Genomic DNA, 24,457 nt, shown 5'->3' with positions numbered 1-24,457 from the left:
AAATCAGATGAAAAATGCATGCCAAGGTAAGAAAAAGATGAATTCACAGCAATGATTATAGTACTGTGTATTAAAATATTACACCAAAGTGATAATACTTTGAATACTGTTTCTGTTTTAATAAAAATTTCGAGAAAGACTCTCTGCGCTGGCCACATTGAGGGTTTAACAAATAAATATATAGACTAAATATTCAAAAGGAACTTGGAAACTTATTTTGAGAGTCCTTTCCAGACTGAGAGGCTTGATATTACTGTATTTCAGCCCCAAAACTAATGCTCATAGGTTCTTGTAGTCAAGTCTATTTTATCTAGTTTTTTACAAAAACCCTAAAAACACCTAAACCTGTACCGTAAGCTAGATGCACATTTTGTTAACGTGGACCCTCAAAAAAAAAAAAAAAAAAGTGAATCAGGTTATATTTGATGGGGTAGATACTGGAAGGAAACAGGTACGCAGAACATTCTGTAAAAAATGTATGGACCACACCCTTAAAGCCCATGGGGTCTAAAAACCTTTAAACCTAGCTCAAATTAATTAATTATTTTTGTAAATCTAAAAAAAAATAATAGGTATTGGGTATTAATTATTATGTTAATACTTAATAAATCCACATTACCAAATAATTATAACTGTGTTGCATTTTGGCAATTAAAGAATACTGTGAAGGATCCTAGAGGGGTTTGCCAATCTCAGATATTGATGGCATATCACTAGGATATGTCCTGGTCATCAATGTCAGATAGGTAGGATAGGGTCCGCACCTATCTCCAGAATGGGGCCCCCAAAATCAAGGCAAGCACACAGAGCATGTGCAGCCTGCTTTTCATTCAATGCTATGGGAGTTTTCCAAATAGTCGACTGGCTAATTTTTGAAGTTTCATAGCGATGAATGGAGATCAGACCGCGCATGCACGACCACCCCTGCATTCTTCGATATGGGACTGCCAGACATTTTTAGAACTCTAATAGTGAAAAATGGAGAGTGCCCACATGACCACTCTCCTTCACTTCGGGGGCCCGTTCTGAAGATAGGGATAGGAGCAGCTCTCAGGAGGTGGGACCTTCAGCCAACCTAGAGATATGCTATCAGTGTCTTAGATAGGAATACTCCTTTAAGCTTTACAAAAGAAACAACCCATTATTTATTTTTACTCTAATTGGTTGTACAAAAGGAAGATTTATTAAAGCTTAATTATCTTAATCAAATCACACAAAAGGCAAATTCTATATGTGGTGCCTCTGAATATTAGTCAAGAACAGTCAAGTCCAAGGTCTTCAAGTGATGCTGCCTCGATACACAAATGGCAATGCATTAACCAGTGCTCCTTGTTGCCAATTATGCTGAATGCTGTCAGACATAAGGGAATAGGACTAAGCGGGCCATACTGCATGCTCTGTATGGACATAAGTGGGACTGTGGTCAAAACAAATGGTGGAAAAAATATTTCACATGGGTTTATATTTATTCTACCATTCACAGGACCAGTTAACTTTACAGATGCTCCACTGTATGGAAGATTCCTTAAAATCTGTTTTAGCTGTTTCTAGCTATTCTAGAGCACCTTTATTCAGACCTCTGAGTTATGTTGTTCCTCTAATTTCAAGCTATTCATTAATATCTAGAAGGAATAAAAGAGGAATCACACCACAGAGAAAAGATGCTCTAGAATTGTTGTTTCTAAAACAGACATATCAGGAGAAATGATGGGTCCTCTTTAAAGGAGTATAGGAGTATTAAAGTCTGAAAATAACATCAATGGAGCTCCAAAGGAGGTACCCTAGTGCTTATTTTCAGTGGCAGAGATGAAAGCTCACCTATATCCACAAGAGTTATGGAAACCAACAAGTATGGTAATTTTTTGACATGTTGGAAGATCACACCATAGAAATATTCCTTTACTCACAAGCTACTTGCGCACAGATATCTGATGTAGACAAACTCCACCCGTGGTTGCATATCAGATCAGTAAATGACAGTAAATACATTGTGAACATTACCAGAACTCTAAAAACAATGCTACAGACCACAAGAAACATATAGGTTAAAGAAAGTCTTTTCAAAGGCTTCCTCAACCGTCTTGAGGGGTTTTGTATAAAGTCTTTGACTACGTTAAAGATTTGAGAAGTCCACAAAGGCAAGAACTCAAAACAAATGAACTAGGATTTAAGAGAAAAAAAAATATGTATGTCTGAGAAAAGGCAACATGTCCTTAGTACAACTGTGTGAAATAAAGAAAAGAAAAAAAGATAACGGAGATATTCATCTTAATATAAGACAATCGAAAAATGCAATAAGTTCCATAAAGATGATGTCAACTCTGATGGTTAGGGGTCTTGAAATTACAGAGATTAGTTATTCTTGGGGTACGTCCACACGGTAAAGGACAGTGGTGGATTTTCAGTGAATTATACATCACAAAAGGGTTACAAAAAGATGATCATGGGCAGATATCCTGTGTCTTGGATGATGACCCATAGCTTGAAAAGCCCAGTTTGATGCTAGAGACATTATAGCAACAAATTGGTCATCACATTACTCATGAATATAACACCAGCACCACGCAAAATACATATTAAATACTAAGTCTTACATGTTATTATGCCATTATCACTTGCTTCACCCTTCCTAATACTGTTCTGCGCAGTGGTTATTAGAATAGACAGACGCCTGCAATCTATACAAGGAGAGGATAATTAATACTGTTCAGTGCAGTGGTTATTAGAATAGAGGCCTGCAATTTATACAAGGAGAGGATAACCCGACTCTATAAAAGCCAATTTTCAGTAAGTTAGTCATTGGCTCACTTGCATTTCAAAAAGGGATATCCTTTATTAGTGCTTTCAATTTTTACAATGTTGCCCTGGCTAGGCAAATTGATTCATGTGTGGTGGGTACTAATAACTTTCAAGAGGTGTTTAGAGCAGAGTTACAAAAAGCCTCCAGAAACGTAGCTAGAAGGAAGGCTGGCGGTGCACGCCAACAAACCACTGTGACCTGGCCAGTGTATTTCAATAAATAGCTAGGGCAGTAAACATAATCTAAGGCTGGCCAAACACAATAATTAGCTGTCAGTCAACAGCCATCTCTTCGAACCCATGCCACACACTTACACGCTTGGCCGAGAACAAAAGGATTGGGAATGTTGAGCTCTAACAACCCGATCTTGGTGTCCCTGAACATATGACACCTGGGAAGACATTATGTGGGCAGCCGGTTGTGCTCCCCAGGCTCTGCACAGTTGGGTTTGATTGGCTCATGTAGAGAACAGATCCATAGAACGTATATATTTTTGTACACCACATGTTGGAGAAGCCGAGCAAAGCAGAGGAAACCTGACCTGAGAAGGGCTGATGCATGATCATTGGTTTTACCAAAGGTTTAGGTCCAAGGATCTGTAAAGTAAAGCTTACTTACCTGCTTCCTGGTATTTGCTCCCCGCTGCTTCTCCTCGAGGCCTGCGATGCTCCACTGGGCTCCCTCGCTGTCAACATCCTGTTTGACATTGCCATGATGGAGACGGGATCCCCTTGCATCATGTGACCATTTGTTATGATGTAAAGGAATCTGTTTGACACCGCAGCAACCTCAAACAAGATGTAGACAGCGAGGGAATCCAAAGGAGCATCGCAAGCCGGGATGAGCGGGGAGCCAGTGCCGGGAAGCAGGTAAGTAATCTTTCCATTACAGGTCCTGCCAAGTGGGGGTTTGCCAAAACATATCCTTTCTTGCACAACCCCTTTAAACGGAACCGGTCACCTAAAAAACGCCTCCCAAACGGCCAGCATTACCTTAAAGTAGCCAGCAGTATGTTCCTATAGATCCTTTTCTTCCTCCGGCCAGATGCACAAAAATCTTGAAAAACTAACTTTAATCCCCTGCACGCGCTATGTAAGAGCAGAGTTTGAAGTCAAGGGGGCAGCGGCCTCCTCGCTTCAAGTCAGGATAACCACGCCCCCTTTCCCTGCCCCTTCACCTCCGATTGACAGCCGTGCACGTGAACGTCTGACGCACACTCACACTCGTCCGGCTTTGCTGAACAGCCAAAAGCTATCGGCTGTCAATCAAAACCGAAGGGGCATGGAAAGGGGGCGTGGTTAGCTTGACTTAAAGCGAGGAGGCCGCTGCCCCCTCGACTTCAAACTCTGCTGTTACATAGCTCGTGCAGGGGATTACAGTTCATTTTTCAAGATTTTGGTGCATCTGGCCGGAGGAAGAAAAGGATCTTTAGGAACATACTGCTAGCTACTTTAGGGTAATGCTGGTGGTATGGGAGGCGTTTTTTAGGTGACAGGTTCCCTTTAAGTTTTCTTTATATCCAGGTACGTCATCATTGATTAGGAACCATCTTAGTCAAAGTTCTAATTTCTTCCATATTAAAATTGGACAAACTTTGACACACGTTGCTGAACCCATCTAGTTTCCATGGATGTCGTAGAGGGTGCAAAAAGTGCACAATTCAGTAACCGAATCAAGACCACTTCCTTCTTTACTATTTCAGGCTTCAGGTATAACAAACATAACCGTCTCCCATCTTTTACGAGCATAAGCATCTTAGTTTTTGGAATGTATAGACTGAGGTTTTTTGTTTGTTTTTTATATTCGTAAGTGCTTGTAGAAACTGGAGGAATGAAAATACCCTCATTTACTTCAACGATTGGCATTTTAAATCTTGAAATGTTTGAATTCGACTTATAAAGAAATACATCTGTGTTTAAAAAGTATCTTCAAACCACTGATAGAAAAAATAATTTCCCCGCGTTGTAAACATTAGACATGCCAGTTGCAGGACCTGGCTTGACTGACTCTAAGAGCTGGCTGCTGAGCACTTTTGTGTCTGGGACGAGCAGGAAAGTCTTAGACCAGGTCAGCCAGGGGCAAAATGTTGGCTGAGGAATGGGCCTCGTTATTAACTGCTCTTAAGATTCACATCTTGTTCACAGTAAGTTGTAGAGAACCAGATACTTCAGTGCATTATTTTTTTGTAGAATACAATACCTCCTTCGCCTTATCATACATTCTTTTCCAAGTCAAGTAATACTGATAGAGTTTTGTTTAATCTGCCTCATCCTGTCATACGGGTCGGACTTTTGTAAAGGTATTTCCAAATGGCATAATAATGCACAGCAGCTGCAAGTGCCACAAAGAGGTGCCAGATGGCATGTGCAAAAGGGATGATCCCGTCGCTCTTGAAGAACACCACACCCAAGCAGTAGATGAGTCCTCCCCAGGCAAGCTCTTGTAAGCCATCTGTATTGTTCTGTAAAGGAAAAGGATGGTTATCAATTATTAACAGACCCAACATTTTCTCATCAACTTTGACAGTTCACATGTTAAGAAGAGGCTTAAACTTGGGACTACCTACAAACAACGTGTAGCCTTGAGGACATATCTCACTGCACTAAGATGTATGGCTTAACTTTTCCAGTAGAGGCAAAGTAGGAGTTTTCTTCAATTCAAAATGGGCTGTCTATACTTTTTCAAAGGCTCTTCCATTCTCAAAACCAATGTGGCTTCTGAATCACTCAACCCATAGGGTAAACAAAACTTCCTTGGGGAATGAGTTGAGCTCTATAGAGTGCAATTTTTTAAAAATATGTTTAACTATGGATTCACTGGTTTGAACAAATCCGGTACAGTAGGTCGAGACCCATGCCAGGTCTATCATTTGAAAAAGCTGACCAATGCAGTAAAGCAGAGAAGAAACAAGTAAAAATAAAATATCTAAAGGGACATTACCATCAACAATTTACATATAAATTATATATATATATATATATATATATATATATATATATATATATATATATATATATCCCTTTAACTTGCTCCATTGGTTGGACTTTTAGCACAGTAAACGGCCATATTTGACTTTCTCAGAGGGTGAGTGATTCAATTAGGGCACCGCACATTACACTAATAAATGCAGTGCTCTTCTATGGCTATCTTTATATAGGCCTATCAAGAGAACAATAGAGTCGTTATACTGTTATGCCAATCATACCAATCTACTATTATACTAGCAAACAACATAATTCCCTCACAGCAACAAGTGAGGGAAATATGCAATCTTATTCCATACCGATTTGGGGCAAACACCCCGAAACCGCTGTCTACAGGATGGATATTTGGCTTGGCTATTTTCCCTTATCAAGTCCCAAGGAGTGTTCTAAAAAAGTCAGACTTTGACTCACAGGGGGCCACTTCCAAAAGGTGGCGCTAGCGAAATTGTTCTCTTTCTCTGGGAGACACCTCTTTGCATAATGATTCATTCTTATAAACACAGTAGCTAAATTGCTTAATCAGGGACACAGGTTGTTATCTGTAAGTGTCCTTTCATGGGAAATGATACTTATAATGTGTCTAATATCTGGAGCATGCACCTAATATATATAGTTTAAAGGCTCTCCACATGAGAATTGATTTTTTTTTTGTTTTTTTCTTTATTTTTTAATATATTTTCTAAATAAATGTTAAAGGGGTTATCCATCCCCTATAATGACCCCCCTAATTCCCAGGCCCCTCATATAGGTTATACTTACCCAGCTCCCTGGCACGCTCATCGCACCTGCTGGCGGGGTTGCAGCCAATAGCAGGTCATGATGGTGACCAGCCTCCCTAGCATCACGGGTGACGTCACCCATGGCTGCAACCCCCGTCGCCGGATGTTTTGATGGTAGGGAGGCTCGTTCCCCATCGTGGCCTGCTTTTGGCTGCTCTCCCAGTCGCCAGTTAATGTTTTGATCTGCGTGACAGGGGGATGCAGCGGCGGCCTTGTGGGGATGAGAAGCGACGTGGGTGCAGGGGAGCGGGTTAAGTATAATCTATATGAGGTGGGGGTCATTATAGGGGTTGGATAACCAGCGGCTGTGAAACTACAGCTCCCAGCATGCACACTTACTCAGCTGTTCTTGTAAGCCCCATAGAAGTGAAAGGAGGATTCTGGGAGTTGTAGTTTCAATACAGTTGGAGTGCCAGAGGTTTCTGATCCCTGAAGTAGATTTTAGTTGGTACAGATATACATTGAGGCTGATCATATGTGGGTCATCCGGACGGCCCACCCAAGTGTTAACCAGTAACAGTATTGTTCTATTTTGTACCACGCGCTAACCATGCAAAATGAGAAAGAATGCATTCATTCAATGAATAAAATGAATTATAACCTCTGTGCACTGGAACGACAAGTAACTCGAGCATCAGTGTTTTTTTTTCATGTGTGAAATACGTAGCTCTCACTTAGCATTTTTTAACTTTAGAAAACTCGCTCAATTTTGGGGGGAAAATAGGTGAAAAATGTACCAAAAAAGTCAATGATTGAAAATGTATGTGTTTTTTTTTCTCCTCATAAAATTGATCTAATTCATCATTCCTGACAATACGGGTCTCTTCACACAGTCACGTTTTTTGTCTGGGTCCCCACCTTGTAAACAAGCCCCTAAAAAAAAAAAGCAATCGCTGACTTTTGTCACTATCCTGCATCACGAACTGAATGGTTTCATGTATTTGGGAACTATGGGAACTCCTTTTTTGGTAGGCACTACAGAAGTTATCACATTTAAATCTATACCCTTCTTTTTGGAAAACACGATTTTACGTAAACAAAGAAATTCTTGCGCCTTAAAAAAAATAAAAAATACTGGTAAATAATGATTAAAAAAAGGACTCTATCCTGCATCACATTTACTAACAGATATACGCCACTTTTTGACATATATCTGCGACTTTTAAAAAAAGGGGGCAGGGTGTGGGCGGGGAAGGGGAGTAGAAAATTATCTAAATCTACGCTAGCAAGGAAGCTGGTGTAGATATAGACAGGCTGCAGATATGCCGAAGTTATGCAGAGGCCGGCACGTCTACATTAATTCGGAGCATCCACCGCAAGCTAAAGGGGTACTAAGACCGGCATCTAAAACGCCGGTCTTAATAAATGATCTCCCTATATTTATTTATTTTTTCAAGGCACTAAAGAATTTATTATATTTCAAATCTATATGCTCCTTTTTGGAAAACACAATTTCACATGAACAAAGAAATTCTTACCATTGACGTCACTACTAAAGCTGGAGAAAATCCCATTGCTAGGTAGAAGAGCAATTCAACAATCTTATACCTAGAAGAATGAAATGCATTCTTAATGGCTCAAATGTACAAAACAAAATGGCAAAAAACATAAGAAGAAAAATAAAAAAAGTGAAATCATGAGAAAGCATTCACACATACAAATCCAGTTCTGGATCAAATCGTATCAGGAACCATAAAATGTAGTACAATCTGAAGGCACCATGCTATACAGTAGAAGAAGCTGGGCAGATTGATAGTTTAAAAAAAATATAAAATAATTGGGGGGCCTCACTAAAAAGGTATATGGGCACTTAGGCTAGATTCACACTAGCGGCAAGGAATTCCTGCAGGCTGTTCATCCGCCAGAGTTCCTTGCCGCTAGTGTGGATCTAGCCTTAGTTATGAGCGCACAGTAGATAAGGAAAGCAAATCCTTCGAAAATCTTCTAAATATCCCACAATCGTAAGAGATATTTATTGTTATGTATTTATTCGCTTATACTATTATATGGGATTATACATTTTTTTGCTGTGGATTTTTGCTAATTTTATGATGAACTTCTTCACTGTGTAGTGAATGGAGCCGGTTATTGCATCACTGCTCCCGTTCCCTTCAAAGAAAGCAGCGCTGCAGTGTAGTTCCAGTGCCAGAGCTACTGCAGGACAGCAGATCGGCGGAGGTGCGAGGTGTCGGACACTTGCTAATCAGATACCGATGGCCTCCCCTTGAGGGCAATTTCCCACAAAAACTGAAATTTTTGTGGCAGTGCTCAAGGTAGTGTTTTGAGCAAAACCCTCAAGTGGAGTCAAAAGGAATGAGAAAAATATTGTCAGGACTTAGCTATGGCTCAAAAACCTGCAGTGGCTTTTACCCCAAAAAACTGTGTCATCAATATCAATATCACACATTGGCGGGGGGGCCGAGTCCTGGAACCACCAGCGATCAGCTGTTTTGGGAAGCAGCAGCACTCACTGGAGCTCTGGTGAACGTGGTGGCCTCCCAGGCGCTTACCAAGAACATGGCTGTACATCGTATAGTGGCTTGAATGCAGCTGAGCTTCAACTAGGACATGTGCACAATGACATCACTGGCCTAGGAAGCGTCCGGGATCTTCTAACAGCTGATCGTCAGGGGTCAGACTCCTGAAGATAGGTCATCAATATTAATTCCCGGATAGCCCCTTTAAAGGGGTTGTCTCAGTTCAGCAAAAGGCATTTATCATGTAGACAACGTTAATACAAGGCACTTACTAATGTATTGTGATTGTCCATATTGCCTCCTTTGCTGGCTGGATTCACTTTTCCATCGTATTATATACGGCTTGTTTCCAGGGGTTATGACCACTGCTGCACGTGAGGTGGCAGGACAGGAGCTGATGCATATGCGTGGTCCTGGCCACCAGAGAGGGTTTCCTATAGTGGGCAAGCACGACCACCGCTGCTGGATTGCAGGGTGGTCATAACCATGGGAACATGCAGTGTATTACATGGTGGGAAAATAAATCAAGCCAGCAAATGAGGCAATAAGGACAGTCACAATACATTAGTCAGTGCTTTGTGTTAACTTTGTCTACATGATAAATGGCATTTTCTGAAGTGAGACAACCTCTTTAAAGAGGACCTTTCACCGATCCTGACATTGTGAACTAAGTATACAGACATGTGAGCGGCGCCCAGGGATCTCACTGCACTTACTATTATCCCTGGGCGCCGCTCCGTTCTCCCGTTATGTCCTCCGGTATGTTCGGGGACTTGGTTATGGTAGGCGGAGACTTAGGGGACTTGGTTATAGTAGGCGGGTTCTGCTGGGCGTCTCCTTCTCCTAGGCTGTAGCGCTGGCCAATCGCAGCGCAGAGCTCACAGCCTGGGAGGTTTTTTTCTCCCAGGCTGTGAGCTCTGCGATGCGATTGGCCAGCGCTACAGCCTAGGAGAAGGAGACGCCCAGCAGAACCCGCCTACTATAACCAAGTCCCCGAACATACCGGAGGACATAACGGGAGAACGGAGCGGCGCCCAGGGATAACAGTAAGTGCAGGGAGATCCCTGGGCGCCGCTCTACATGTCTGTATACTTAGTTCACAATGTCCGGATCGGTGAAAGGTCCTCTTTAAGCAAATTTTTTTAAACCCTGGAAAACCACTATTATATCAGAAGGTTTTTGGGGAGTGGGGGGAAACAGGAGTACCTGGAGGAAACCGATGCAAGTATGAGGAGAACATACAAACTCCATGCGCATGTTGCCCTTGGTCAGATTCCAATCCAGGGCTGCGAGCAGCAATGCTAACTACTGGATTTTCTTTCAACAAGTTTCTTACTATATATTAAAGTCAATTTCATAATTAGTGCAATTTTTGGAGAGTGGGATTATAGCGGACTCCTGAGAAGAAACAAGCACAGGGAAAAGATGCAAACTCCTTGCATATCTTGCACGCTCAAACCTAGAACCTCAATGCTAGAAGGTAACAGTGCTAACTAACCACTGAGGAACGTCTCTGCCCTACTCATGATATAAGGAGGCACAAACTACTGTAGAAATACAAAAATCATCATCGTACACAAAACAACTTACAAAACAATTTACCTTTCATGGTATAGAAACACATAAATGGTTCCACCAGCAGCCATCAGCCAAATGAACCACCTCATGTGAGAGGCCAGGGGTCCCAGTTCTCGAAGATTTAACCTTGATACGTGAAGAAAACATAACTGTTCAGAATCCAGCAATGCAAATTAAAGGGCATTCCCAAAATTAAGATTTATAGAAAAATTTGATGATGGAGAGCCCCACAGATCACCACAGTGAGAAAGAGTTTGAATAAAGTGGTGATCGAGCATGCTCACTGCTGCTTCTATGTCAGTTCCATAGACTGAGTTGAGCACCAGCATGCATGCTTGACCACCACTTCATTGAAACATCTCCTCACTGGTGTAGTGCCTTTATAAGGAACCAAGGGGCTCAGAACTTGTGTTCTAGTGATCATGGGGGTCCTAGTGGTGAGGGGCACAGCAATCTGACATTTATCAGCTATTCTGAGAATCGGTGAGAAATGTCAATTGTAGGAACAGCCCTTAAAATAAACCCCAAAAGCTAGTAAAATATAATGGAAATATTAGTGTTCTGTCATGTACTGTACATGCCTACAAGAAGAAATTACCCAAATGGATCTGGATAGATTGGAGGCTTGGGCAGAAAAGTGGTAGATGAGGTTTAACACTGACAAATGTAAGGATATGCACATGGGAAGGAATAATGCAAGTCACCCGTACATACTAAATGGTAAAACACTGGGTAACACTGACATGGAGCTGGAGAGGGTTCAGAGGAGGGCAACTAAAGTAATAACTGGGATGGCTGAACTACAGTACCCAGAAAGATTATTAAAATTAGGGTTATTCACTGTAGAAAAAAGATCACTGAAGGGAGATCTAATAACTATGTATAAATATATCAGGGGTCAGTACAGAAATCTCTCCCATCATCTATTTATCCCCAGGACTGTGACGAGGGGACATCCTCTGCGTCTGGAGGAAAGAAGGTTTGTACACAAACATAGAAGAGGATTCTTTACGGTAAGAGCAGTGAGACTATGGAACTCTCTGCCTGAGGAGGTGGTGATGGTGAGTACAATAAAGGAATTCAAGAGGGGCCTGGATGTATTTCTGGAGTGTAATAATATTACAGGCTATAGCTACTAGAGAGGGGTCGTTGATCCAGGGAGTTATTCTGATTGGAGTGGGGAAGGAATTTTTCCCCCCTAAAACTGGCTTCTACCTTACAGGGGTTTGCTTTCCTCTGGATTAACTTTGAAGGAGAACAGACTGAACTGAATGGGGGGAATGTGTAGCCTTACAAACTATGTCACTATGATATGAAGAAGAGCACTTCATATACAAAGTTTAAATAGCATCTAATGCAAGGTGCTGCCCCAGTACAAAGTCTCCAGTATTTTTTTTTTTATGTTTTAAAAAATACATAATATTTTTGGATAACCTTGTGCTAAGTCCTACTTCATAAGAGCCTTGTTAAATAAAGTAGGTGGAAGTTGTCCTGGTACCATAGAGGACATGCCCAGTTATTGAGTGGGTCAAAGGATATACAGTTCTCATTTTCCTAGTGGGAATATATTTCCAAATTATCAGGAAAATATATTGCTTCCAATTCTCAGGTGACAGTACGAATCAAAAGTCTAAGACTACTTTCACACTTGTGGTAGCCTTTTCCGGCAGGCTGTTCTGGCGGGGGAATAGCCTCCAGATCCATGCTTCCGCTAGTCCACCGTGCCGCCAGAAGTCTGCTCCGGCCCCATTCACTATAATGGGGGTGGACCATAGGTCCAGCCGCAGCACGGAAAAAAAGCTGGAAAAAAAACACCGGAACAGCCTGCCAGAAAAAGACTACCGCAAGTGTGAAAGTAGCCTAATTCTGATCAAGGATGTACTGGTGGATTTTAATGAGGGATATAATAGGAATCTATTTTGGAAGTGCGTTTGAGAACTGAAAGCCCCAAATATTTCAGTTCCTTTTTTTCCCATCTCTGTCTTCCTGTTAGCTGGATACCAGGCACTCAATAAACACCATGTAATGGAGTCCCAGCGGTCAAGTGATCGCCCCTTTGCTGGGTACCTGGAGGAGATGTTTGGAGTCTTAGACCCAGAACAGCATTATAGTGCAGTCAGAAAGCTGTAATTTGGGGGAGGGGCACAATATGTAAGATAAATGAAGCCAAAATAAAACTTAGGGAAAACAAAATAAATCAAAGAATGTATAATCTAGCCCAACGCTCAAGAAGATGCCTGCCAATCACGTGCAGTGAGATGACCCGATTCAATCAGGGATTGGCTGTGAAGGCATCTGCAGCAGGGACAGAGTAAGCATGGGAGTAACGGGGAATCGGTGAGGCATTTTATGGTATACCCAAATTATTAAAATACTGTAAAAGTGATTTGTATAAACTACCAAAGTGGTGGACACGGGTCCATCAAAATGCCAAAGTTATGCAAATTAGTTCTCTTTGTAAAAAGAAAGGAAAGTGGAACCTCTAATGCTACCAGCTGTATGGTAGCTATCCTATGAGTCAATATTCACCTTTTTAAACAGGCCTTGAGACATAAATTATGATTACAGCTAAGCCAGTATCTCATCTGCAGACAACTGTTCCCGGATGATTGCTCCTAATCCGTACAGACCTGAGAGAACTGGCTTAACTAGGTGAGAGGCCTTTGTCAGGATGCAGGGTATATAAATTATCCTTATGAAGAGCGCTGAGTAGATGTATGGAGGCAAGGCAATCAGCTGTCTGCAGATGAGGAACTGACTTACCTACTATCCTAAATTATGCTCCAAGGCCTGTTTAAAAGTTAAAACATTGACTTTTTGGATAGTTACCATACATTAGAGGATCAGCTTTTTTTTCCTTTTTGAAAAAGAGAAAATGTGCATACATTTTTCCCAGAGGAGCATTGTCTGGCCTATAAAATATGTTATAGCACTCTTCTTAAAATTTGAAATTACTATATACAGGGATTAATACAGATTAAAATAGTCATAGAAAATGACAATAATATGAATTGAAGGTAAAGGACAAAGGAAAAAAATGAATGGAGGTGGCATATTTAGAAGTGAAACACATTAAATCGAACCTTTAATACCCACCATGGTGCATAGGATGCCGCAATGAAAAAGTAGATGACCATTCTGTCACACATGTGGAAACAATGCTCTACACTCCTGGAAACAACAACAACAAAAAAAAGCTTATCTGGACCATTCTGTAACTGATCAGCTGCTGATAAATAATGCAATACGGCAGGGAAAGTTGCCAATTATTATTCTGCTTGGTGACAATGCTCCAGTGAGCTCATTCACAAGATCAAAAGGTAACATGTGGTGAGCCCCATTGTTGTATGTTGTGCTGAGCCGGCTTACAACTACAACAGAAAAACGATGGACTGTATAGAATACATCATTAATAGTTATGGACAACTTTAACGTGGGAAAAAAGGTGTGTACATGTGTTAGTGGTTAACTTGAGTAAAAAAAAATAAAAAAAATTGTAAAAAAGTTGCATTAAAAGGTTATGTACACCTTTGGTGGTAATTTTTTTAAATTACTGCATTGTACTCATTTTGAGCTAAAATTTTTTTTTTCAATTGGTCTTTATTAAAAATGATGAGCTGTTCTCCCTGCACAGCTTTGAGTTCATCTATTAGCAGGATCTGTATCTTCTCTCTGCTCCATCAGCTCCTACCTTATAAACACTCATTAAAGATCAATTCTTATCTTACTGCTAAGAATGTGGCTTAAATAAGTGTTTATGGCCTTTTAGTAATTTAGAGATCAGGTTTATGAGATGACCAAAGTGAAAGTGAACGTACCATTCACACAGCTACAAAAACTGTTTACCCTTTGTGACAGAATGGCTCCAAATGTTTGATAAAGAACAATTGAAAAAATTATTTTTAGCCCAAAACGAGTAACTTGCCATCATAAAAAAAACTGTCCCCAAAGGTGTACATAGCCTTTAAGCTTTAGGCTGCAATCTTCATTCCTTAATTAATTTTTGGAACCTTTCATATGGAATTTGCAACCTGCTCCTAGTGTCAGACTTCACACGTAGGCGTACAGTCATGTGAAAAAATTAGGACACCCTTTGAAAGCATGTGGTTTTTTGTAACATTTTTAATAAATGGTTATTTCATCTCCGTTTCAACAATACAGAGAGATTAAAGTAATCCGACTAAACAAAGAAAACTGAAGAAAAGTCTTTTCAAGATCTTCTGTAAATGTCATTCTACAAAAATGCCTATTCTAACTGAGGAAAAAGATAGGACACCCTTGCCCCTAATAGCGAGTGTTACCTCCTTTGGCTGAAATAACTGCAGTGAGACGGTTCTTGTAGCCATCTACCAGTCTTCGACATCGGTCTGAGGAAATTTTACCCCACTCCTCAATGCAGAACTTTTTCAGCTGTGAGATGTTTGAGGGGTTTCTTGCACGTACAGCCCTTTTCAAGTCACCCCACAGCATCTCAATGGGATTCAAATCTGGACTTTGACTTGGCCATTCCAGGACTCTCCATTTCTTCTTTTTCAGCCAATCTTTGGTTGATTTACTAGTATGTTTTGGGTCATTGTCATGTTGCATGGTCCAGTTCCGCTTCAGCTTTAATTTTCTAACTGATGGTCTCACATGTTCTTCAAGCACCTTCTGATACACAGTAGAATTCATCGTGGATTTTATGATGGTGAGCTGACCAGGTCCTGCTGCAGCAAAGCAGCCCCAAGCCATGACACTTCCACCTCCATGTTTCACAGTTGGTATGAGGTTCTTTTCTTGGAATGCTGTGTTTGGTTTACGCCAAACATGTCCTCTGCTGTTGTGTCCAAATAATTCAATTTTGGACTCATCTGTCCAAAGAACATTATTCCAGAAGTCCTGGTCTTTGTCAACTTTATCGCTGGCAAATGTCAGTATGGCCTCGATGTTTCTCTTGGAAAGCAAAGGTTTCCTCCTTGCACACCTCCCATGCAAGTTAAACTTGTACAGTCTCTTTCTGATTGTAGAGGCATGTACTTCTACATCAACAGTAGCCAGAGCCTGCTGTAGTTCTCGAGATGACACTTTAGGGTTTTTGGATACCTCTTTTAGCATCTTGCGGTCTGCTCTTGGGGTGAACTTGCTGGGGCGACCAGTCCTGGGCATGTTGGCAGTTGTTTTGAAAGCCCTCCACTTGTAGACTATCTTCCGGACAGTGGAATGGCTGATTTCAAAATCTTTTGAGATCTTTTAAATCCCTTCCCAGACTCATAGGCTGCTACAATCTTTTTTCTGAAGTCCTCTGACAGCTCTTTTGCTCTCACCATGGTGCTCACTCTCACTTCAACAGTCAGGAGCACACCAAACTAAATGTCTGAGGTTTAAATAGGGCAAGCCTCATTCAACATGCAGAGTAACGATCTACTAATTATGTGCACCTGGTGTGATATACCTGTGTGAGATCTGAGCCAATTTAAGAGGGAATACATGTGAGGGTGTCCTATCTTTTTCCTCAGTTAGAATAGGCATTTTTGTAGAATGACATTTACAGAAGATCTTGAAAAGACTTTTCTTCAGTTTTCTTTGTTTAGTTGGATTACTTTAATCTCTCTGTATTGTTGAAACGGAGATGAAATAACCATTTATTAAAAATGTTACAAAAAACCACATGCTTTCAAAGGGTGTCCTAATTTTTTCACATGACTGTATGTGTGTCCAGGATGCTGCTGCCTTCACTAGCTCTTATGTATCAGCACAGATTAATTCCTGCATCAATTTCCCCTTTGGCAGGTCATGAAGGATATCTTGTGCTGAGAGTCATTGATGCGGAGAAGCGTGTTATCCTGCCCTGAAAATTTTGTCATGGTCTATAAGGCGTAAGTGAATAACCTCCCTCCTGCAAACTACCTTATATGTGCAATTTCCACCTATATATATGGCCTGTGTGAGGTGCCCTCCCCAATAACTTGGATGCCTTTCTCCCTCTATAGACTCTGATCTGCCTTGTACAATTCTGCTCTCCCTCCCTGCAGCTATTCCTAACATTTGAGAGAAGGAAAGGGGGAGCACAGAGAGCTGAACCAGCCAGAGCTGTAGAATCTATGGCAAAATCAGCAGCACCACCAGCTAGGTGAAGGACTTACACAGACTCTGCAGCAGAGTTGCATCATGGGTGAAAAAAAATCAGCATTTTTCTTTTTATCTAAATTGTTGATTTTTGCAGGTATGTATCTGAAGCAGCTGAACTACTTGCGTTCCAAGGGCATTATGGGAAACGAGCGCCTAGGGTGACCATAATTAACTCCTTCCATGGACATACGTACCTGAGATGACTTTTCTTCCAGGTGACTATGTGAAATACAGTGGACACTATAAAAAGTGCACACAGGCCCATTCCATAAATGCATGCTGTTATCTTCTCCCATCGGTCATCTGACATGCGGTGTAATAAAGCACTTCCCACGATAGAAGGGACAATGAGGAACTGCAAAATAAGTAGATGGGAGATAAGAAAGAAGAATAGGTATTTTATGACACTCAATGAGAAAGAAACATACAAACCATAATTTTGTATACTGTAACAATAAAAATACAAGCAAGGAAAACAAATGATAAAATTATATCAGTAAATTGAATTAAAGGGGTATTCTAATTTTATGAAAGCAAGGCTTAAAGGGGTTATCCAACACCTACAGGTATAATGCCCCCAAAATGCCCGGGCACCTCATACAGGTTATACTTACCCCGCTGTTGATGCTAGGGAGGCTTGTTCCCATCGCGGTCTGCTATTGGCTGAAACCCCCCCCTTCCCCATCAAACGCCGGATGTTTGGATACGCGCAACTGGGAGATGCAGCGGCGGGCATGTGGGCATCAGGAGCGACGGGGGTGCCGGGGAGCGGGGTAAGTATAACCTGTATGAGGTGCCCATGCATTTTGGGGGCATTATAGGGGGCCTTTAAAGAGGACCTTTCATGGGTCCAGACATTATAAACTAAGTATCAGAATATGTAGGGCATAGTGCAGGGATCTAACTGCACTTACTATTTTTTCTGGGCGCCGCCTCATTCGCCCACTGTGGCCCCCGTTGTATTCTCTTGCCTGATATGCTAATTTTAGCATCGGTACAGGGAGGAGGAGACTGCCCTGTTTCTCATTGGGCGTCTCCTTCTCCCTGGCTGTAGCGCGGTCCGATCACAGGGGAGCTCGTCACAGCCAGGGAGAAAAAATAAACAACTCACCTTCTCCCTGGCTGTGACGCTCTCCACTGTGATTGGACAGCGCTACAGCCAGAGAGAAGGAGACGCCCATTGAGAAACGGGGCAGTCTCCTCCTCCCTTAACCGATGCTAAAATTAGCATACCAGGCGGGAGAATACAACGGGAGCCAAAGCGGGAGAATGGAGCGGTGCCCCGAAAAAATTGTAAGTTTCGTTAGATCCCTGCACTATGCCCTACATATCCTGATACTTAGTTTATAATGTCTGGACCCATAAAAAGTCATTTTTAAAGAGTAGCTGTCACCTCTCCCAACATGTCTGTTGTAGTAACTACTTGCATTCCTCATGTAATAATTCTGGAGAATCTATTCTTATGACTCAATGTTGTACCATTCATTTATTATTTCTGCGAGAAGGGATGAATGAATTGCTAGTAGTCTGCAGTGGGTCTGGGTGTTACCAGTTGGGGAGGGAGGGTGTCCCTACACATACCCCTTTATTGACAGTATAATGAAGAACTGTTCCATTTTTTTTTTAATATAACTTGTGTTTAAATAGCTTGTTATTTCAAGATCTCTGCTTTCAGGTTGTGACTAGAAACAATCTTGACAACATCCAGGGGGTGAAAACCTGTACAGAACAAAGTCCCTCATTTGATATAGCCCGAGATACACAATCTTAACTCCAAGAGGACACACTGTGTTCAGTGTGTGTAATGTGACTGTGGCATGTGTGTAGTGTGTGTATCTGGTGTGTGATTTGTGTCTCAAAGGTACTGTACATCATTTAAATACCAGAGGCCCTAAACGCATACCAGTTTATTTTCTCCGATCCTGTCCTGTGAAGGGCTTGTCGTAATTTGGACAATAAGGGTCTGCTATTTTCCAGAAATGGTCTCATTCTAGTCCATGGGCTGTGTCTGGGATGGCAGGATTTAGTTGAACAGGGATATGGTCCAGTACCAGACGTTCATGTACAAAATACCCACAATTTCCTTAAAGAGGTATTCCACTTTTATTAATTACATCTACTTATTTAGAGAATAGGACAATGAACAATTTTCAAATATACATCTATTTAAACTTGTGCTCACAGACCTTTATCATATTCGCACAATAGCCCCTCTCTAAAGAAAGAAAATGGTACGGCCCATTTTAGTCCCGTAAGCTGCATCCATAGGAGAGGTAAATGGGACTGAAGGTGGCATAGATCATGTGATCCTCAATCCTGTCATGTGACCTCTGACATTCAGTTAACTGTCTAGATATCTAGGGGTGGGTTCACATCACGTTTTTTTTTTCCATCATATTAACGTACACATCTAATATTGTTCTCCCTGTCTCCCCTGTATATGTTGTATTTGTATTTTTTTTTTCACAGTTAGCTTTATTAAAACGTGGCAACCTCACCTAGAGATAGGAAGCCATTTTACAAAACACCTCGAAACAGGAGGCCATGTAAACACACATACAGTGAAGAAGTTGTTATTATAGCCATAATGGTTTCCACCATTAGTCCTACATCGTTATCCCATGAAAGTGTCCCTTGTGCTGACCCAGCACGTATATGTCATGTAACGTGGTTGCTTACTAAATGTCACATGACTGATGCCATGTTTCATTTAGGCCATGGATGCATTACAAATGACCGATTCGTGGACTGTACCATTCTACTGTGCAGATAGATGTCTACAACCTGAAGATACCACTCTGCTATCTTCACTGAATGGAGGAGCTGAGCTGTAATACCGGACTGTGGTGCTGTTTCTGGAAAAATAAATTGGCATTTTCCAGATTATAGCTCAAGGATCAGCAACCTCCGGCTCTCCATCTGTTCTGAAACTACAATTCCCAGAATGCTTTATTCATTTCCATGGGAGTTACAAGAAAAGCTGAACAAGTGGGAATTCTGGGAGTTGTAGTTTCACAGCAGATACCGTGCAGAAGTGTCATGGTCTTACCTTCTTGCTGTTCTCCTTCGTTTGACATGTGCTGGCGGCCATCTTGGTTTCTGGGTTTCTTGTAGCCTCCCACCCTGCGGCTCCTCCTTCCCACTGGGAGGAGCTGGATGCCTAGCTCATATATATAGGAGGTCTGTGGCTTCAGTTCCTTGCTTGGTCCTCCTGTGTTCACATGCTTCTAGACTGCTGCTGCTTCTGGTTCCTGATCCTGGTTTCGTCCGACTACCCTGCTGGTTCCTGATCCTGGTTTCGTCCGACTACCCTGCTGGTTCCTGATCCTGGCTTCGTCTGACTACCCTGCTGGTTCCTGATCCTGGCTTCGTCTGACTACCCTTCTGGTTCCTGACCTCTGGCTTCGCAAAGACTCTGCTTCGGTTTCGCCATCCGTTTGGACTTTTGCTTTACAGCTTTATTTTCAATAAAGCCTTCTTATTTTCACTTATCCCTTGTTGTACGTCTGGTTCATGGTTCCGTGACATTAGGACCAAGCCATGAATTCTGACGGTACAGGGCCATCCTCACTACCCACGCTGGTTGCCAGACTTGATCAGCAGGATCACCTGTTGGGTCGGTTCGCTGTGGCGTTGCAAACCCTGCTTGAACGCACGGCTCATTTCGCTCCCGTTGCCGATGGGTCGTTGTTGCTCCTGGGCCCAACCGACCCATCTGCCGCTCCGGTTGTTGCGCCAGAGTCTACCCCGACACCTGTTGTTGCACCTGCGGTGTTTCGGGGTATGACCGGTTCTGCCCCTCTTCCACAGCGCTTTGGGGGAGAGCCAACTCAGTGCCGAGGTTTCCTTAACCAGGTGGGCATTTATTTCGAGTTGCTGCCACATGCCTTTCCCACTGAGAGGTCAAAGGTGGGCTTCTTGATCTCGCTGCTCTCGGACAAGGCCTTGGCCTGGGCCAGCCCTTTATGGGAGAACAACAATCCGGTGGTTGCCGAGTTTTCCGGTTTTGTTGCTTCTCTTCGGAAGGTATTCGATGTGCCGGCTCGTGCTGCCTCTGCTGCGAAGCTCCTTATGTCCATCAGACAGGGTTCACGATCCGTAGCTGAATACGCCATTGAGTTTCGTACCCTGGCAGCAGAGGTGGGCTGGAATAATGAGGCTCTGGTCGCTGCTTTCTCTCATGGTCTCTCGGATGCCTTGAAGGATGAGGTTGCAGCTAAGGACCTACCAGTGGAGCTCGAGTCTCTTATTTCTTTCCTGATTTTGATTGACACCAGACTCAGGGAGAGACCTTCCTTTAAGGAGAGCCTGCAGAGGTTTTCTAACAGATTGGCGCCTACGTTTGTTGTCCCACCCGTGCCTCCCTCTCCTCCCACGCCTCCTGGGGATGACTTGTCTGGGGGTGAACCCATGCAGCTGGGGTTTGCTCGCCTGTCCGAGGGGGAGAGGGTACTCCGGAGACGCGAGGGCCGATGCATGTACTGTGGTCTCGGTGGGCATTTTCGGTTGGCATGTCCGAACCGTCCGGGAAACGCTCGCACCTGAGATCCTGTCGGGGGCAGATCTTGGGTGGAGTCTCCTCGTCCCCGGTTTCCCGTGTTGACAAACCACTGATCACTGTTGTCCTCTCCTGGGTCGGGGGCTCGGTGACGACCCAGGCGTTGGTGGACTCTGGTGCCGGTGGTTTTTTCATTGATAATGTGTTCGCTGCCGCCAATTCCATTCCTCTGCAGGCTCGAGGTTCCCCACTGGCTCTTGAGGCGATAGACGGCAGACCCCTTCTGCCGCCACACGTGACTCATGAGACCCTTCCAGTGGGGATAGCCATTGGTGCCGTTCACAGAGAGTCGGTCTGCCTCCAGGTTATTTCGTCTCCACACTACTCGGTGGTCTTGGGGTACCCCTGGCTCCAGAAGCATAATCCGACTTTCGATTGGAGATCGGCCGAGATCCTCTCGTGGTCACCGCAGTGTGGGGCTAGTTGCATCCATGGGTCTGTCAAGTTGCTGTGTACTTCCTCGGACTCTCTGTTGCCTCCTGAATACGAGGAGTACCGGGATGTATTCGATAAGGTGCGCGCGGTTGCCCTACCTCCGCACCGCCCATACGATTGTGCCATAGAGTTACAATCTGGTGCCGTTCCTCCTCGTGGCAAAGTCTATCCACTGTCGGTAGCGGAGAATGTGGCCATGGAGGAGTACGTGAGGGAGGCGCTTTCACGCGGACACATTCGCAAATCCTCGTCCCCGGCAGGGGCTGGATTTTTCTTTGTGAAAAAGAAGGGCGGTGAGTTGAGGCCTTGCATCGATTACAGGGGTCTCAATCGCATCACGATCAAGAACGCTTACCCGATACCCTTGATTTCCGAGCTGTTCGATCGCCTTAAAGGGGCCACGGTCTTTACCAAACTCGACCTGAGGGCAGCATATAACCTGGTAAGGATCAAGGCGGGCGATGAGTGGAAGACCGCGTTTAACACCAGGACCGGTCATTATGAATCCTTGGTTATGCCCTTTGGGTTGTGCAATGCGCCCGCAGTCTTTCAGGAATTCATCAACGATGTTTTCCGTGACCTGTTGCAGCAGTGTGTGGTGGTCTATTTGGATGACATCTTGGTATATTCTGAATCCATGGAGGCCCACATTCTGGATGTCAGACGAGTGTTGCAACGGTTACGAGAGAACAAGCTGTTCGGTAAGCTTGAGAAATGCGAATTTCACCGATCCCAGGTAACCTTCTTAGGTTACATCATTTCCGCTGAGGGGTTCTCCATGGATCCTGAGAAGGTTTCGTCTGTCTAACAGTGGCCCCAGCCCAGTGGTCTTCGTTCCCTGCAGCGCTTTTTGGGCTTCGCCAATTATTATCGGAAGTTCATCAGGGACTTTTCCATGCTAGCCAAGCCTCTCACGGATCTGACCAGGAAGGGCAGTAATTCCCAGGGTTGGCCGCTCGAGGCCATCCGAGCTTTTGAGGCTCTAAAGTCTGCCTTTGTGTCGGCTCCGATTCTGTCGCATCCCAACCCTGGGTTGCCCTTTGTCCTCGAGGTGGACGCGTCTGAGACGGGAGTAGGCGCCCTTCTGTCTCAGCGTAGAACACCAGAGGGTCCTCTGCTTCCTTGTGGGTTTTACTCCCGGAAACTGTCTTCCGCGGAGTGCAACTATCAGATTGGTGACAGGGAGTTATTGGCCATCGTGCAGGCCCTTAAAGAATGGAGGCACTTGCTCGAGGGTTCGGTGGTTCCGGTCCTCATCCTGACGGACCACAAGAATCTGACCTACCTTTCTGAGGCCAAGAGATTGTCACCACGTCAGGCCAGATGGGCTCTGTTCTTGTCACGTTTTAATTACGTGGTCTCCTACCTACCCGGTTCCAAGAACATCAGGGCGGATGCCTTATCACGGCAGTACTCCGAGCTGTCCAGGGAGGAGTCGATTCCGACTTCGGTCATACCTCCGAATCAGATCTTGGCCGCCATTCGCACCAGCCTGACCTCTCCCCTGGGTGAGCAGATTTTGGCGGCTCAATCTGGTGCTCCCTCTGGGAGACCCAACGGCAGATGTTTTGTGCCTGAGGAGTTGCGCACTCGGTTGTTGCGAACCTACCATAACTCCAAGACCGCGGGGCATCCTGGAAAGAATCAGCTGTCCTGGGCTGTTTCACGTCTGTTCTGGTGGCCTTCCCTACGTTCCGACATCGCCGCATATGTAGCGGCATGCTCCGTTTGTGCCCAGAGTAAGTCCCCTCAGCACCTTCCGTTGGGCCTTCTGCAACCCATAGCCACCGGGGAGCGCCCATGGTCACACCTGGGGATGGATTTCATTGTGGACCTCCCTGCATCCCGAGGCCATACGGTCATTCTCATGATTGTGGATCGGTTTTCCAAAATGTGCCACTGTGTTCCTCTCAAGAAGTTACCCTCTGCACAAGAGTTGGCCACGATTTTTGCCAGGGAGGTCTTCCGGTTGCACGGTTTGCCCAAGGAGATTGTGTCGGATCGGGGGAGTCAGTTTGTGTCCAGGTTCTGGCGCGCCTTTTGCTCCCAGTTGGGGATTCATCTCTCCTTCTCCTCGGCCTACCACCCTCAGTCCAATGGGGCCGCAGAACGATCCAATCAGGCCTTGGAGCAATTCCTTCGTTGCTATGTCTCCGATCACCAAGACAATTGGGTTGACCTCCTGCCTTGGGCTGAGTTTGCCAGGAACACGGCGGTGAACTCTTCCTCTGGGACGTCTCCCTTCATGGCCAATTATGGGTTCCAACCTGCCGTGTTACCGGAGGTATTCTCTCCCCAGGATATTCCGGCTGTGGAGGATCACCTTTCCGTCCTACGTGCTTCTTGGGTACAGATCCAGAAGTCCCTTGAGGTCTCTGCGCAGCGCCAGAGACTCCAGGCTGATCGCAGACGAGCACCTGCTCCTTCCTACCAGGTCGGAGACCGTGTATGGTTGTCCACCCGCAACCTCAACCTTCGAGTGCCCACTCCCAAGCTGGCGCCTCGCTTTGTTGGTCCCTTCCGAGTGCTTCGCAGGGTAAACCCGGTAGCCTATGCCCTTGCGCTTCCTCCTGGCATGCGGATCTCCAACGTGTTTCATGTCTCCCTGTTGAAGCCACTGGTGTGTAATCGTTTCACTTCCTCGGTTCCTCGGCCTCGTCCGGTCCAAGTGGGTAATCGTGAGGAGTATGAGGTGAGCAATATCCTGGACTCACGCCTGGTCCGCGGTCGGGTGCAGT

The 24,457-nt window shown here is 44.1% G+C and overlaps 1 protein-coding gene across 3 annotated transcripts in view; it reads right to left on the bottom strand.

The window, feature by feature from the left end:
- Nucleotides 1-4,259: 4,259 nt before the first annotated feature.
- The window catches only part of MMD (monocyte to macrophage differentiation associated), a 73,251-nt gene continuing 53,053 nt past the window's right edge, over nt 4,260-24,457 (bottom strand). For 2 of the 3 annotated variants that reach the window (XM_040437734.1, XM_040437735.1), the window contains exons 3-7: nt 16,921-17,081; nt 13,715-13,789; nt 10,643-10,744; nt 8,042-8,111; nt 4,260-5,261 (exon numbers count right to left, since the gene is read on the bottom strand). In XM_040437734.1, the coding sequence (XP_040293668.1) occupies nt 5,067-5,261; nt 8,042-8,111; nt 10,643-10,744; nt 13,715-13,789; nt 16,921-17,081 (603 nt within the window). In that variant the 3' untranslated portion in view covers nt 4,260-5,066. The remainder of the gene's footprint in view (nt 5,262-8,041; nt 8,112-10,642; nt 10,745-13,714; nt 13,790-16,920; nt 17,082-24,457) is intronic. The other variant, XM_040437736.1, reaches the window with a different exon arrangement.

This window comes from Bufo bufo, chromosome 6 (assembly GCF_905171765.1).
Source record: "Bufo bufo chromosome 6, aBufBuf1.1, whole genome shotgun sequence".
NCBI lineage: Eukaryota > Metazoa > Chordata > Amphibia > Anura > Bufonidae > Bufo > Bufo bufo.
This window is presented reverse-complemented; position numbering and strand designations above follow the sequence as displayed.